Source organism: Balaenoptera borealis (assembly GCF_965194805.1).
Source record: "Balaenoptera borealis genome assembly, chromosome: 9".
In the NCBI taxonomy this organism is placed as follows: domain Eukaryota; kingdom Metazoa; phylum Chordata; class Mammalia; order Artiodactyla; family Balaenopteridae; genus Balaenoptera; species Balaenoptera borealis.
Window position 1 is genome coordinate 1,840,634 of NC_138873.1, and position 17,239 is coordinate 1,857,872.

General features: G+C 45.9%; 1 protein-coding gene across 13 annotated transcripts in view; it reads right to left on the reverse strand.

The window, feature by feature from the left end:
* AFDN (afadin, adherens junction formation factor) overlaps window positions 1-17,239 on the reverse strand; it is a 134,390-nt gene that overhangs the window by 58,321 nt on the left and 58,830 nt on the right. For 12 of the 13 annotated variants that reach the window (XM_082405781.1, XM_082405779.1, XM_082405784.1 and 9 more), the window contains exons 7-10: window positions 15,426-15,537; window positions 14,102-14,269; window positions 7,107-7,201; window positions 5,585-5,847 (exon numbers count right to left, since the gene is read on the reverse strand). In XM_082405781.1, the coding sequence (XP_082261907.1) occupies window positions 5,585-5,847; window positions 7,107-7,201; window positions 14,102-14,269; window positions 15,426-15,537 (638 nt within the window). The remainder of the gene's footprint in view (window positions 1-5,584; window positions 5,848-7,106; window positions 7,202-14,101; window positions 14,270-15,425; window positions 15,538-17,239) is intronic. The other variant, XM_082405782.1, reaches the window with a different exon arrangement.

Below are 17,239 nucleotides of genomic sequence, written 5' to 3' on the forward strand. Positions count from 1 at the left end.
CTCATTTTAAAGAGTCAGCAATCCGAGGCAAGCTACAGCTCTTCGGCACAAATGAAGGGTGAATGCAATCCATTTATTCCAGTTCATGAGAGAGGGCCAACCAAAGGGGAAAAAGAGCCCTAAAACACCTGTTAAGAGGCTCATACACCGTGATCAAGTGTGATTTATTCCAGGGATGCACAGATGGTTCAACAGACACAGATCAATCAACGTGGTACACCACGTTAACAAAAAGGAAGGATAAAAAATCACATGATCATCTCAACATATGCAGAACAAGATTCGACAAAATTCAACAGCCATTTATGATAAAAACTCTCCACAAAGTGGGTACATTAGAAACATCCCTCATCATCATAAACACAATGTATGACAAACCTAAGCTAACATCATACTCAACAGTGAAGAACTGAAAGCATTTCCTCTAAGATCAGGAACAAGATAAGGAAGCCCACGCTCACCAATTTTATTCAACAAAGCCAGAGCAATTAGGCAAGAAAAAGAAATAAGAACCATCTAAACCAGAAAAGAAGGGAAACTGTCACTATTTGCAGATGACAAGATGTTATATACAGAAAACCCTGAAGACTCCACTAAAAAAAATTTGTTAGAATAAGCCAATGCAGTGAGCTTGCAGGGTTCAAAACCAATAACAAAAATATGTTGTGTTTCTATACACAAGTAATAAAATATCAGAGACATTAAGAAAACAATCCCACTTACAGCCACATCAAAAAGAATAAAACACCTAAAAATAAATTTAACCAAGGAGGTGAAAGACCAGTACACTGGAAACTCCAAGACACTGATCAAAGAAACAGAAGAAGATACAAATAAATGGAAGATATTTGTTATTTTGTGCTCACGGACTGGAAGAATTAATATTGTTAAAATGTCCACACCACTCAAGGCGATCTACACATTCAGTGGAATCCCTATCAAAATTCCAACGGCATTTTCCACAAAAATAGAACAATTCTAAAATTTGTATGGAACCACAAAAGATCCCAAGTAGTGAAAGCAACCTTGAGAAAGAACAAAGAAAAAGAACAAAGAACAAATCACTCCCTGATTTCAAACTATATTATTGTAGAAAGCTATAGTAATCAGAACAGAATGATATCAGCATAAAAACAGACGCACAGATCAATGGAACAGGATAGAGAGCCCAGAAATAAACCCGCACATATATGGTCAATTATTCTATGACAAAGAAGCCAAGAATATACAATGACAGAGAATATACAGGACAGTCTCTTCAATAAAAAGTGTTGGGAACACTGGACAGCCACATGCAAAAGAATGAGAATGGATCACTATCTTACACCAAACACAAAAATTAACTCAAAACGGATCAAAGGCTTGAGTAAGATCTGAAACCATAAACTCCCAGAAGAAAATATAGGCAGTAAGCTCCTTGACACTAGTCTTGGTGATGAGTTTTTGGATCTGACAAAAAAGTAAAGGCAACAAAAGCAAAATAAACAAGTGGGACTGCAGCAAACTAAAAGCTTCTGCACAGCAAAGGAAACCACCGACAAAATGAAGACGCAATGTGTGCAAGGGGAGAAAATATTTGCAAACCATATATCTGATAAGGGGTTAATATCCAAAATATATAAAGACTTCATACAACTCAGTAACAACATCTCCTCCCAAAACAAAAAACAATTAACAAATGGGCAGAGGATCTGAATAAACATTTTCTAAAGACATACAGATCACCAACAAGTACATGACGAAATGCTCGACATCATTAATCACCAGGGAAACGCAAATCAAAACTGCAAGGAGGCATCACCTCAAACCTATCAGAATGGCCATCATCAAAAGGACAAAGAGGTATGTATCGGTGAGGGTGTGGAGAAAAGGGAACACCCGTGCACTGCTGGTGGGAATGGAAATCTGTGCAGCCACTGTGGAGACCAGTAATGGAGGTTCCTCAACGATTAACACTAGAGCTACCGTCTGACCCAGCAATCCCACTGCTGGGTGTACATCCGAAGACAATGAGAACACTGACTTGATATGATATCCTCACCTCATGTTCACTGCAGCCTTACTCACAACAGCCAAGATACGGAAGCAGCCCAAGTGTCCACTGATGGAAGAATGGATAAAGAAGATGTAGTGAGTGTGTGTGTGTGTGTGTGTGTGTGTGCGTGTGCGTGTGAGCGTGTGTGTGAGTGTGTGTGAGTGTGTGTGAGAGTGTGTGTGTGTGTGCGCGCGCGCGCGCACGCCTGTATCTGTGTATACACACTCACAGGAATATTACTCAACCGTAAAAATGAAGGAAATCTTGCCATTTGTGACAACATGGATGGACCTTGAAGAAACTGTGCTCAATGAAATAAGTCAGACAGAGAAAGACAATTACCATATGATCTCACGTATATGTGGAACTTAAAACAAGTCAGCCATAAAAGGAATGAAATTTTGCCATTTGCAGCAACATGGATGGACTTGGAGGGCATTATGCTAAGTCAAGTCAGAGAAAGACAAATACTATAGATACCACCTGAAAAATACAACAAACTGTGAATATAAGAAAAAAGAAGCAGACTCACGGACACAGAGAACAAACTAGTGGTTACGACGGGGGTGGGGAGAAGGGCAGTACAGGGGCTGTGGGATGGGAGGCGTAAACTACCGGGTGTACCACGGGCTCAAGAATGTGTTGTACCACGTGGGGAGCAGAGGCAATATTCTGTCATAACTGTAAATGGGAAGTGACCTTTGAAAACTGTATATAAAAAAACAGTAACAACAAAAAAGCCAAGCTCACAGGTGCAAACATATTGGTGGATACCAGAGGCAGGGGCGTCCGGGTGGTGGGAGGAATGCCAAAATGGGTCAAAAGGTACAGGCTTCCAGTTTTAAAATAATTAAGTCCTGGGGATGTAACGCACAGCACAGTGACTACCGTTCGTAAGACCGCGCTGCGTAACTGAAAGCTGCTAAGAGAGGAGATCCAAAAGTTCTCATCACAGGAAAAGACTCTGCAGAACTATGTGTGGCGATGGACGTAACTAGACGTACTGTGATCATTTCACAATACATACAAATACTGAATCACTATGTCACACACCTGAACTAATTATGCCAATTATAGCTCATTTAAGAAATATACATACATGTGTGAAAAAAAGGAATACATGAGTTATCTACCTCGAAATCTGCGTAATAGTTTAACATGAGAACAGTATTAATTCTTATAAAAAAGTAAAGTCCGTTCTACTTTATGGATGTACGTGTAAGTACTGGTATATTCAACCACTAAGCAGTTTTGACTAGTTTTGCAGGAAAAAGATGCAATAAAAATAAAATGTCACAGCAGCACTACCCCTCAATGAGATGTTCGCCACGTCCTTACACGATCTCCGCTTTCCGCCAGAGACAGGACGAGAATCGACAACCGCAGGCCTACAGAGCAGGAACCATTAAGGCAAAAAGCAGTAGGAGACGGATGTTCTCACACAGAAAAACATCGCCTGCAAGACCGAAGGGCCGACTGCAACAGTGGGACAGAGACAGTTTGTAGAGCTGTGTTTATGACGGTAACACCACCAACTAACACCATCAAAATAAATATGATATAAAACCTAGAACCTAGAAGTAAAGCCCAGCTGCACATAAGAGGCAGTAATCGTAGGCACTGCTGAGAGATGATACACAACACACCAGAAGAACTGCTCACACGGTAAGTTCTCTGGAGCAACTTCCGAGGAGTAAGTGCGAGGCCGTCAAGCAGGCGGGCTTTACCCTGTCCAGGTGTCAGGTGCTGAAAGGAGGAACCAGGGCGAAGGAAAGCTGCTAATGAACATGGAAACCATTGGAGCAAGACGACCTGCTGAAGAGAACAGCCAGTGGGAAGGTCGTGACGAGAGACAGGAAGTGGGGAGACGGCTGATAAACAAACACAACTTGAAGAAAGGAATTTTTAAAAACTGGTCCTGCCAGACACAGAAGGGAAGGATGGGCTTATCGCGCGTCCAGTTTAAAGCTGGAAGACAGGGGTCTTCCTGTGAAGTGCAGACCCACGCCGGTTTTCTCGGGGACCAGGAGCACGGCCATCTGCTGAGCGCCGGCACCGAGGGCGAGAGGCTGGGACGCCAGGTCCCCACACCCGCACGACGGTCCCTACAGCCACCCTGCTGACGCGAACGTGCGCGAACCACGGAGCGTCCACCTGGGAGAGGTGTTACGTCTTATCTGCACCAACCGCGACTGCCCTTCACCCTTCTCCACCGCCAGGACTCAACGCGGACAGAGTGAGAAGAGAGGCCAAGACGTCCTCAACAGCCTGGCAGCAACCATCAGGGTAGAACTCCCAGCGCCGGCAGTGAGCTGGCGAAGGGCCAGCACGAGGGAACGACGGTAAAGATCCCCACGTGGCCCCAGCTGGAAGCTCTGAGCGGTCAACCAGAGGCCGGTCACGCAGGAAACCGGGGCACAGGAACAAGGAGGACCACCACCGGCGTGCTACGGGGCGGGGGAGAAGCTGCTGCCCGTTTTCCCCAGATCCACACCCTATCAACCTGCAGAGTGGGCAATAAAGTCACTGGGCAGTATATTCATGAAAACAGTGTTAGTATCAAAAAGGAAGTCTTATTCCCTCCCCCTCAGAGAAGTTTTCCCAGGCGGTAAGGAGTTTCCTTTTCCAGCACCAGGCCCACGTTGCAAGTCCTCAGACAGGCACTAGGTGGAGCCAAACACCTTGAATTCCTTAACAAAGAACAATGTGTTTCATTACCAGTAATAGAGAAGGTACACCTCAACAAAAACACCTCGGTGACGTAAGGCTCATTACACAGAACACCATAATTCAAATAAAGTGTTGTTTTAAAGTATCAGCTAGGGCTTCCCTGGTGGCGCAGTGGTTAAGAATCCGCCTGCCAATGCGGGGGACATGGGTTCGAGCCCTGGTCCAGAAAGATCCCACATGCCGCGGAGCAACTAAGCCTGTGTGCCACAACTCCTGAGCCTGCGCTCTAGAGCCCATGAGCCACAACTACTGAGCCTGCGCTCTAGAGCCCATGAGCCACAACTACTGAGCCTGCGCTCTAGAGCCCACGAGCCACAACTACTGAGCCTGCGCGCCATAACTACTGAAACCTGCGCACCTGGAGCCTGTGCTCCGCAACAAGAGAAGCTACCGCCGTGAGAAGACCACGCACCACAACAAAGAGTAGCCCCTGCTCGCGGCAACTAGAGAAAGCCCGTGTGCAGCAACGAAGACCCAACGCAGCCAAAAATAAATAAATTTATTTTTAAAAAAGTATCAGCTAAAAAACAAAATTTAAAAATAATTTAAAAACCAGCCACAACTTCCAATTTCAAGACGAAGTCAAGACCTTTCTTTCTTCTTCTTCTCTGAAACCAACCCAAATCAACAAGAACCTGAACCACAAACCACAAACTTTGAATTTTCAAAAAGTAAAATAAAAGACAATAAAACGCATCATCTACGGCTAATCCACATCATTTTCGGTGCGATCACACCACTCTGGAATTCTTAAAGGTGATGCATTTTCAGCGTGATCACACCGCTCTGGAACTCTTAAAGGTGATGGACGCTCCTTACCCAGGCCTCTGTCTGGGACCCTTCGCCACCAGGCCTCCATCCACGGACCTCTTGGGCAGCGCGTGGTCCTGGCTGGGGTCCACGAACTTAAACACGTGGGACGCCCCAAACTGCACCTTCATCCCGCTGTGCAGCATCGTCGTCTCCGAGATGCGCTGCCCGTCCACGCAGGTCTCGGCATCCATGCTTCTCGGCGTGACCGTGACCACTCCATCCATGTTTGTGAGGTCGCAGTGATGGGGCTCGATTCCTGCACCAAACAACTAAGAAGAAGGGAAAATCAAAGGGACTTCCATCATCAAGTACAGAGGGTTTAAAAACTGAACTTGAAGACTGTGAGTCCCCCTTTTATGATAAATATAATCTAATAAACTCTGGATTTTTGGTGCTTTTAGGGAATTTTCCCTGAATTTATTAATTAAACACTGTCAAGATAACTGAGTATTTTCACCATCCAGCAGCTTGATTTAAGGGGTACTATAACTCTGCATTAAAAAGCATATGGGGGCTTCCCTGGTGGCTCAGTGGTTAAGAATCCGCCTGCCAGTGCAGGGGTCACGGGTTCGAGCCCTGGTCCGGGAAGATTCCACATGCCGCGGAGCAACTAAGCCCAACAGCCACAACTACTGAGCCTGCGCTCTAGAGCCTGCGAGTCACAACTACTGAGCCCATGTGCCACAACTACTGAGCCCGCGTGCCACAACTACTGAAGCCCATGCGCCTAGAGCCCGTGCTCTGCAACAAGAGAAGCTACTGCAATGAGAAGCCCGCGCACCGCAACAAAGGGTAGCCCCCGCTCACCGCAACTAGAGAAAAGCCCACACGCAGCAAAGAAGACCCAGTGCAGCCAAAAATAAATAAATAAAATAAACACATTTATTTAAAAAAAAAGCATGTGGTCATCTTGAATATTACACAGTTAATGGGTAAATCTACACAGATCATCAGGGCTACAAATCCCTGTTCACCTGTTTTACTGCTGTGCTGAGGAAGGGGTTAGAACTGAAAATGACATTAGTAATCGGGCCCCTCATTCCACAACCGAGAAGTGAGAATACAGAGAAAGGGACATCTGCCCAAGCTCAAGCCCCAGGAAGCGAGCAGCCCTGACCTTCCTAACGCACAGACACGCTAAGCTCTGTTCTAATCCAGCCCGAGCACTGCGGCTCAGCTAACATTTTCACTGCACTTCACTGAACGCCTCCTACTGCATGTGTGCGACCCAGTGACAGGCACTTCCATGTACGTTATCCCCCTTAATCTTGTAATCTTGAAACAACCTATAAAAGCATCACCATCTTCTGGAGGAAAGCAAACAGCCCTGGAGGTCTGGGGGTGGGGCGGGACAGAAACTCACACTCCGCTCTGTTCACAACGAAGCAGAGAAGTGGCCCAGAGCAAGCAGGCTGCTTACGTTAAAGTGCAAAGTCTTTTTCACTCCCTCCCGCTCACCCGCAGCGCGGCAGGCCCGCACGCTGCCCTAGGGCCCACCGAAGCGGCACAGCGGCAGCAGGACACGCACCTGGATGGAGCCGTCGTCGAACTTCTCTGTCCCGACCTCAGTGACACTCAGCTGAAGGCGGTAGAGCTTCGGCTTGTCTCTGGAGTCGGAACCATCTGCGGCGAGAGAAGGACAGGGCTTCACTAGCCAAGTCGAATGTGCTCATCGTGTTATTTGAAACGAACACGCAAACAACAGGTTACCTTTGAAGCAACACTACTGTTCTCAATTCTCAGGATTTCTATTCAAAGAGCTCCCCAAATTTATATCATGCAACTTAAGTAACTGAATACACAAAATTCAAAGTAAGACATAAGCACATCAGCTTCTGTTTAAAATATAATTCAAGGTACTAACACCGTCATTCATACCGACGTTTTCTTATCACATAAAAAAACGTTTCCCCATCACACGGTCCTGGACTCGTGTCTGATTCTAAAGAAGACAGGGAGACCCTCCTTCCAGACCGGACCTCCTCACAGCGGAACCACCGATGGAGGGAGTGTGACCTCCCAGCTCACCCCGGACCTCCTGGACCAGACCGACCCCGGGGATGAGGCCCCAGCTCGTGTCCCCACATGATTCTGACAGCCACCACTGGCATGAAGTTCCAGTAAGAACTGCTATGAAAAGTGCTCACCTCCACGGAGTGGAACTGGGGTGAAGGACAAAAAGAGAGACTGGGTTTTTTATTTCTGTGCCTTTTTATACTTCCGGGAACTGCTGAGATTTTCCCCTCGCCTGTGTATGACTTTCTCTGATGGGCTGGCTTTGGGGGGACAAAGCGGAATCACAAGAGCCGCGATCCCTGCCCACTGACACCCGGATGTGCTCCGCCTCTGCTCGCCTGCTGACCCACCCCCCCAACACAGAGGGTCATTCTGACCTCAGCGCTGCCGCACAGGAGGCAACGGGCCTCGGCATCCACGCGCCAGGACGCCGTCCCAGGGCCGTGACAGCAGCGGCCTTGCTGCGCCCATGCTGTGCAGGCCCCCGCTGCCCCAGAGCCTCGGCGACTTCAGAATCGCTCACTGAGCTGCAGTTAAAATCTCCAGTCCCGAGGATCAGGAGTGTAAACACCACAGTGCACACAGAGTGCAGACCGCTAAAATCGTAGTGTAGTGTGGTCTCTGCTCTCACAGACCAAAGACACCAGGAACACGGGTGTGCAAGCTGTTAGAACGCTTGCCAATCTGAGAATGCACAAGATAACATGCTAACGACAAATCTTCAGCAATCTCTGAGATCTGGGTGAAGGTAAGACGAGTCTGAAGCAGCATTCGAGAGACACCACGTCTCACAGGCACTAAAAACCGGGCTTCACAGCACATCCTCATCAGATTTGGTGGCAACTGAAGCCTCATTTAAACAACTTTATTTCAGCTCCAAGTACTGACCCAAAACGGGGCCTCAGAGTCACGTGGGGCTTTCCCTGGGCAGGACCAGTTCCCTTCTAGACCCGCTGAGCCCAAATCCCTGAGGGATGCTGATCATTCTGCTGGCTTTAAACACCACAGGCAGCCCGAAGGACAGTCCTTGTCGAGAAGCATTCTCTCCGGCATCCACAGCGCCGCGAACCACTTCGTCTCAACCCCACTGCCCATGTCTGATGAGGGTTTCTGCTTCCTCGCCTCTCCCAGCCCTGAGCTCCCAGGTGGCTAGGTCTTGAAAACAATCTCTCTACACCTGGTGCCCAGTACAGCGTGCGGTCCACAGCGTGCGCTCAATAAAGCGTTAATGTATTAACAGTGAAGAATTATTAAAAATGCGGAAAACAGAATAATGCAACACGGTCGCACAGAATTATACAAGTGAATTATAAAAAAGCAAAAGAAGCAAATAAGTGATCAAGAACAACTGTTTCAATTACAATGTTTAAAAAAAACAGAAGAACATGAAAAATATGTCTGTTTAGGGGTGAAAGAAAAATCCACATTCGCTTTCTTCTGAATTCTGAATGCTTCTGAAGGGTATCTTGTGAGCTAATAAATGGGTATTATATACTTTTCTGCATGAACATTTACATCCACAAATTTAGAAATATAAAAAGAAAGGGAGAGATACAAACTCTCTCAGTCTCTCCTTTCTCACCTTTCACTGTAACAGAAATCTATCGACAGACGGATCAGAAATAAACCTTCCCAATCCCTTCTTTCTTTCTGCTTCACAATAATAATAGAAAACAAAGATACCTTTACAGGTATACCCTGAATAACCTAAACGATGGCCACTGATGTCATAGATAAAACGGAGTTCTGGGACCTCGGGCAGAAAACAGAAACGGAGGCGAGTCATGTTCACAATGGAACTGACAGCTTCTTGTAGATCCAAGGCCCCTCCTTAGTAAAAGCACAGTCATCTCACAGGCAGTAACAAACGTGTAAAACTGTGGCTTAAAACAAAAATCTTAAAATTTTATCCCCTTCCACAACAGGGATTCTACAAATGCTCTATTTCTGGCTCAAGTGTCGGAGCACATTTCTCCTCACTTGAGAGCTACAACAGATCCGGAGTGCCTCTGAAGGCGAAGGTAAGTCTTCCGAAGGGTGGTACCCCTACCACACAGACGAGTGCTTCTTCCAGAGGCTTTAAATGCTATTTAGAAACATTCTATACTTTTGCCTTAAAAATACGTAACACATTCATATGGTGCAAAATTCAAAAGGCACAAAAAGGACATGGTGAAACGTACCCTTCCCCACCTTGCCCCCTGCGTAGTCCTCCCCCCAACCAGAAGCAAATCTTCAGAATCTATTTTATGCGTATATAATTAAACAACCCGATACTCATGTTCTTCTTTCTCCTGGCTTGCACAGGCGTTAGAATACTATTTCGGGTTACCAAACGGAATACGCAACATCCAGTCAAACGTCCAACATTTGGGACGCGCTTAAAATAGACCACTCTGAGCAAAGCCTAAGAATGTTTTTCAGGGCACTTTTGGTTTCACTGCACAGCATGTCTACACATCCAGGCCTGCTTCTGCCTCTGGCTGCCCCCAGGGCAAACCTCTGGGCAGCTGGGTGGACGATGGCCTGGGGCGGCTCTTTGCCGCCCGCTTGCGAATGGAGGGCGGGGGACTCGCGTGTTTAACGAGTGCTGACCAGCGCTTCCGCCTCCCAGGCGCTGCACTGACGCCACAGGTTTGCGGTGAGAAAGTGAGCTCACGTCCTGGCCCCCAGAGAGCTTACGTTTTAGCGAACCAGTACAACAGGGAAGAAACTGTTTTCGGTACATACCAGGTAAAAAAGGAAACGTATTTGTCTCTCTATTTGCTCCATTCTTTTACAGTATGAAAGTAACCAACAGGTGAAAACGTTAAGGAATCCTTTTCAGGAATAAAATAACAACAGAAACTTGTCTTAGACTCTACTTTATGTATTATATCAAAATAGGTACTAAATATCCCTTGTTTCCATTTTTCTTTAAAAGAACAAAAAACCAAAACTCCAAGTTTGGTTAATAGCCAATGGACACCTGTATGATCAGTTTGGAGAAAATTCAACAAACCGATGTAAGATGCTGAAAGGCTGAGTAAACTTTATATGTGAGAAAGTTGTGATTGTTACATTCGACCTGTAAAAATGACACTTAAAATATAAAAACAGACAAAGCAAGTATTTCCATGTACTATTTAAGATGATAGACTCTAATGCACAAAATCTGAGAAACTAATTCCAAGTAAGAAGGTACAGCTCTGCCAACCAGAAATGAATCTCAAGCAGGAGAGCAAGCAGAGGCCAAGGACACCCTAAACCTGCTCATGATGGTAGCGAGCGCCTCGCGAGAAAGAGACAGACACGAGCGGCACTCAGTGGGTGGCGGCCTCTTCCTCCTCAGCCTCCTGGGGTCACCGGACACGTGGCCCCGATCGGCGCTCCCTCCCCCACCCACCACCCCCGCTCTCCTTCTGTCTTCCCGCCCCTCCCCCGTCCGCACCTCCTCCTCCCCCTGCGTCTCCCCCTCTTCCTCCTGGGGGCGCGCGCGGTCGAAGGACAGGAAAACAGCTCTCTCCCTCCTTTAGTCCAAATTCTCACTTAAAACTTAGCCTGAACAAAGACACTGGACATTTCTGCAAAATAAGCTTCTATTAAATGAAATGAATTCTGGATACGGAAGAATTAACTAGACAGGGATAAAATGAAAGTACATTAACCTCTTAAGAAAAGTTATCTATGCTAACCGAAAAGCCAACACCCCCAGCACCTGGCCGGTTAACGCTGTTCTGCCCGTGAGGCTGACAGGGCCTGAGAGGAGACAGCCGCAGGAAGCACAGCATCACCTGCGGAAGCGTGCCAGTCGCAGCAGGCTAAGCGACGCCCTCGCCCTGGGGTTAGCACGCATGCGCAGGGCCCAGGTGAAGGCGGCAGCGGCGGGCAGAGGCCGTGCAGACGCGTGCAGGGGAGAGGAGGAGAGGGTGAGCTGCAGGGAGGCGGCCGTCCAGGGGGACAGGCACGCCCCGCCCCAGCCCTGGGCCGGGGGACACGGCAGCCGCGCTCCGCGCGCCGTGGGCACACTGCTGAGGGGACACCGAGACGACAGGGGGTCCCCGAGCAGCAGGGGAGCGGCCGGCCGTCCATCACAGGGAGACCCAGCCCGCTCCTTCCGCTGAGGAGCACAGCCCAACCCAGAGCAAGGAACAAAACGACCTTCACCCCCGTCCCTCCAAAAGACAGCGGAAGCGCCCACCCACATCTCAAAAGCCTCCAACGACACCTACAGGACCTCGGCCCGGGCCCGAGGACACGTGCTTGGCTGACAACGTGCCCAGGGGAAGAGTCGTTCGTAACAAGTCAGCATCCACGAACACAGGGGAAATAAGTCCATTTCCCTCCGCGTGCCGACTGGGCTCGGTCAGCAACGACACCTTAAAAAGACAGCGTGACCTGGTGAAGAGAACAGCTCTGGAGTGAGACAGACCCCGGCCGGCATCCAGGCCTCCTCCACCGCACCTGCTCACCTGCTCACCTGCGAGTGCGGCGCGGAGCTGAACTTCGGGCACCTCTCCAGCGGGCAGCCCCAGCGCTCGGGCGCGTCAGGCTGACGGGGGTCCCGGCTGCCAGCTATTCGGACTACGAGTCTCTCGGGAAGCCACCCGAGTCACCTACGTACCTACTGCACAGCCTAAAGCAGCAGCTCGGTAAACGCTGACTAAAGCAGCAGAGGGCTGTGAAGGAAGCCGTGTTTTAACAAGCGTCTGACAGACGCTGTTGCCAGTACCTGGTGACAAGTAGGACACAACTAGCATTTATCTCGGATCCATCAGTTTCTCACACCGACAAAAAACTTCTACATGTTTTATTACCCAGGAGACCGTAAGGATGAAATAAGCAGTCAAAACAGCAATTCTCACTAGAATACAAGTTCCCAAGGTCAGAGGGTTTAATCTGTTTTGCTGGTGTTCTTCTATCTCCAAGGTCCAGAACAGTGTCTGACACATAGTAAGCATTCAATAAGTACTTGTCAGATAAATAAATGGATGAATTCTCATCCTGTCTCTGCTACCCACCCAAGTCAACTTTCCACTATTCATTTGAAAATTATCCTATGTCAGTTGCTATTTATCAACTCTCTCTGGGTTAATACTCCTATTTTCAAAAATTTCCATTTGGGAGAAAACAATCATTAGTTTCTAGCATGTAATGCAAAATCTTGAAGGGCAGACCCAATGCCCAAAGATCCTAAAAACTTCTAAGTTCAAAAACAAATGGCTGTCCTCCAGCTGCCGTTCACTGCCTCGGACCACTGAGCGCCAAACCCTCACCACTATCACGTCTGCAAACCGCTGTGAGAAACCAAAGTCTCATGAACTTTCAGCCGGAGAACTGAGAGACCAGGCAACATTCACATCTCCCTCACAAACAGCTCATCAATTTAAAAAACCTTCCAACATAATTAAGCGTAAAAACTACTACTTGCAGCACACGGCCACGGACTACTAATCATGGCGTATCAGTCAAAACAACAGCATTTCCCCTGTATCAGTATAACACAACCCAGTTGTGCCATGGAGACCACTGGACCACAAGTACCACATCTAATCGTTAGTTATAATCTTGTAAACAAAAATAAATACTCAAGAATCAAAGAGAAAAACATAATTCCCGCCCAAGGAACCACAGATTACCTACATAACCAGTTTGTTTCTAGCTAACGTTTTCTATAATTACTTACTGAGCTTTATTTAAAAAGCATTTCTGGGTGGGAGGGGCAACACTCTGTTCTTCACAGCACTTTACAATAAAGGTCACATACCATCATTTTAACCAAATAAATAAGAAGTGATGCAGTTCAGCTGAATGGTGAACAAACGTGTCACACATATACTGAATATGTGTACAAATACGTACACTACATACAATGTATGTGTATAAAACATTTCCTTAAGAATGTCAATGCATTTCTCTACCTGATGGCTAAGTTATAACAACAGCTTTAGCTTAAGAGAGCTCAACAAACGAAATGTTTAGAAGGCTACCATGAACATAAACTTAGTCTATTATAATTTTAAAACTAAGCAAATATCGCTCCTCTTACAGCTGGACTTCTTAGATGTACTTAAATTTATAGATATTCTTTTGACATTGTTCATACATTAAGCAACAGTGTGATAAATACACACACACCTGCCTCTATGAAGTCTGTCCTAAGAGGAGTACATTTCAGTTTGTCATTTTTAGTAGTTTAAGTATTTTACAGGGTTATTTTGGAAAAAAAATTTTAAAGGGAGTATATCATGTAAACTTCTTAAACTCTCTATATTCACTATTTAAAATTTTGTTTTTCAGTATTCATTTCTGTGCATGTGAAGTTTATTTTTAATGCGTGAATATACATATCCTATAACCTTAATTAAGGGTTTTTGTTTTTTTAATAAATACCATCTTATGACGGCTACTTTTTTAAATAAGTGATCTTAAAATAAGGTTGTCAGTCAAAAGAAAGACCAGTTAAATAACATTCATTAAAAAGAATAAAATGCAAAGCTGAGAATGCACATTTGTAACGCCTCTCACCTGGGCTCAGCTCTACGAGGTAGGGCAGCTTCTCCGGCGGGAGTGCAGAGCCGTAGCCAGACCCATCAACTCGCTCCCTTCCGTGCAGGGGCTTCCCATCCACGTGCTTCTGGCTTTTCTTGGGGATGTAGTCTGGTGGCCTCCTCTTCAGCTGAAAGACTAAAATCCCTAGAACGGTAACACTGTAAGTTATCAACCAGACTCGAGTGTAGACGGCCAGCTGACTGGCAATCAACTGTTCAAAGATTTATCACGAAAATGTAATTTAATAACATCTCCCAGGAAATAATTAAGCAAAAGCTTACCCAATTTACACTTTCCCTCAACAGAGGAAATACTACTCTCTTGACGTGTTCTTGAAAACTCTAGCAAGCAATTTCCAACGATTATTTTAAATTAACACCTACCCAAGCATATTACACGCATGAAAGACAACACTCCAGTTTCAGAATAAATGAATGTTTCTATTGGTAAAGAACCCTATGATCAATAAATACATTCATACACACATGTAATAACACATGCACACACAAATACACATACACGTACATTCTTAGTTAACCTGATTTTATTTAATTCAATTGAATTAACTCAGAATTCAAAGCAATCTGACTTTAATAAAGTGTAACTTTATACCGTCAAGAAAAGGTACTAAGCAAGTGTATGTTTAAAACTCGCAATCTACATTCAAGTATGACAGGATTAACTGGCAGTCAGTTTTTATGTCTTTATTAATGCAAAGGCCCTCCACTGAGCAACAGGTAGCTTAAGATGTGTATCTGAAAGCAAGAAAACTGTTTCATAAAAAACATACCTTTAAACCCTCACTGCTTTGACATGATTAGGAGAAATTGTTCGGATGGTGAAGAGTCTGGAGATGCATTATATGAAATGACTAAACCACTAGATGGCATTTAGGGCTGAAGGCTATTTTCCCTATCACGACAAATCCGTCCAAACATCACCAGTGCAGGCGGTCAGCAGGGAAAGGATCCCGCTGCTGACAGATAACCATCTCCCACGTCCTGACACGGGGCGCAAGTCCAGCTTCTTCAGGACACGGCACTCCTGCTGCCACAAAACGGTCTGTGCCGCGTCTCCCACTAGACTCACCAGCAGAGAGCGGCCCTCAGGATGCGGGGACAACCTAGGAACCACCCAGCAAGTCCAAGAAGGGGGCAGAAACCTGCACAGCAAACAGCCCTCAAAAGACACTGCCACGCGCACCCTCCTACACCTTCCAGTAAGTTAAACGACTAATATTCCAAGTCGGAGTGTAACGCATCACAGAGGTACTTCTTTGACAAATGAGACTACTCTTTACCTCTGTCATTCGGCCACTCCCTGAAGATCTGTAAAGGACACTCATCATCATCAAGGATAATTTCTTCAGCAGCTTTCTCATCAGAATGCTGGGCCCCCGGAGGAAGCATCACCTAGGAGGGAGTAACAATGAACTGTGACCACACCCGAAAAGTGAATTAGCAGGTATTTAAAAGAAAAAATTTATTGTTTTTGAGGAAATAAAAAAGTCACTGTAGATAGAACTAAATTGGTCAAACACAATAAACAATCGTCAAAAACACGGACAGAAGTGAAGGAAAATCGTTTCCAATTAAAAGCTTAGCCAGCCGACTGGACCGTCTTCATCCACCTGCTTGTATGCTCTCCGCCCTGCTCCCCGCCCTAATCCCCGGCCCACACTAGTCTGAGTCTGCTCTTTGACACACTCTCTTTTGGAAGGACTGCATGCAACAGTCGACCTGCGCGTAATTCCTTCAGGAAAGGTGACTGCAGAACCCACCTTTCATAACCAAACTTTTTAATACGGTAGTTTCAGCTAACGTGTAACCTTTTAGGATAACCATCACATAACAACACAAGAGATTAGCTTTCTTTTTCTTGTAGAAAATTCGTTTTTATGATTAAATTTTAATCAGATCATTTAGATGTATTACTGGGCCATTGATTCAACAAATGCTTTAAGATACTGCATTCACCACACTCAAAAATCTGTAACACTGTATTACTCTTTATTCTATGTTTTTACAGCAAACGATTTTTCTCAATCGTTCGAGAAAACCCTCTGTAACACAGAGAAAAGAGCCAGTGACCAGGGCTCAGTCTCCGACGCCCTGCTGACTTCTGCCCCACCGCTCACACCAACCAAACCACGGTTACAGAAAATAGGAGACACCAGTCACTGGCACCTGAAAATTATTTTCAACCTGGAGTTAATGTAATAATGTTATCCTAATAGACCTTACTCCCAATTAGATCATCATGTGCATATACCAAATGGGTTAGACTTCCGTAGAACTGTAAAACTTCTCTCTGCACTGCTGCAAATTACCCTAAAAAGACAAGTTTATTACAACACACCCTTATGCTAAAGTAACCAACCTTTCCTCACAGCGTCTTGTATTAAATGTAGTATAGTGGGCTTGGAACACACACTGCTTCAGGATCTGACCCTCACTCATCTCTTTAGTCGCAGTCTTTGTCATGTATCCTCATAGATCCAGTCACACAAGAACTCCTCCGAATTCTCGACTGGGCCATGAAATCTCATGCTTCCACGATCCCTTGTGCCTGCAAGGCCCGTCCCCAGCTTTCGGGTCTAGCTAGCGTGCCCTCTCACCTCTCAGCCCAAGTACACAACTCCTCCACGGAGCCTCCTCTGACCTCTGTTCTAATTTCAAGCTCTTTGCCTGTATTTCTTTCTCGGACTCTCTGTCTCCCTTTACTGTAACCTCTTCTGAAGGCAGCTCTTATTTTTGCATCCCAGCACAGTACCTAACAAATAAGAGGAACCTACATATTTACTGAATAATTCACTGAATAGATATAATAGATGAATGAATGAATATGAAAGAGCTACATATTACATGATGGATGAGATGGCAAGGAAACAAAGGATTTCTATCTCAAGGCTAAAACAATAATCAACTCCTAATTTATCCTGCCGAAAGCTTGCGAAAGAAGATGTGCGAGAACAGAGAAGAACAAACACCAAAACGAGGCGACCCTCAAAAGAAATCATCACATGATCTCAACAGGGACTGTCAGTAAAAGCCCAGTAACTTCATGACGCTGAGTAAGGTGTTCTTTCACTTTCTGATGATTTTCATCGGTAAA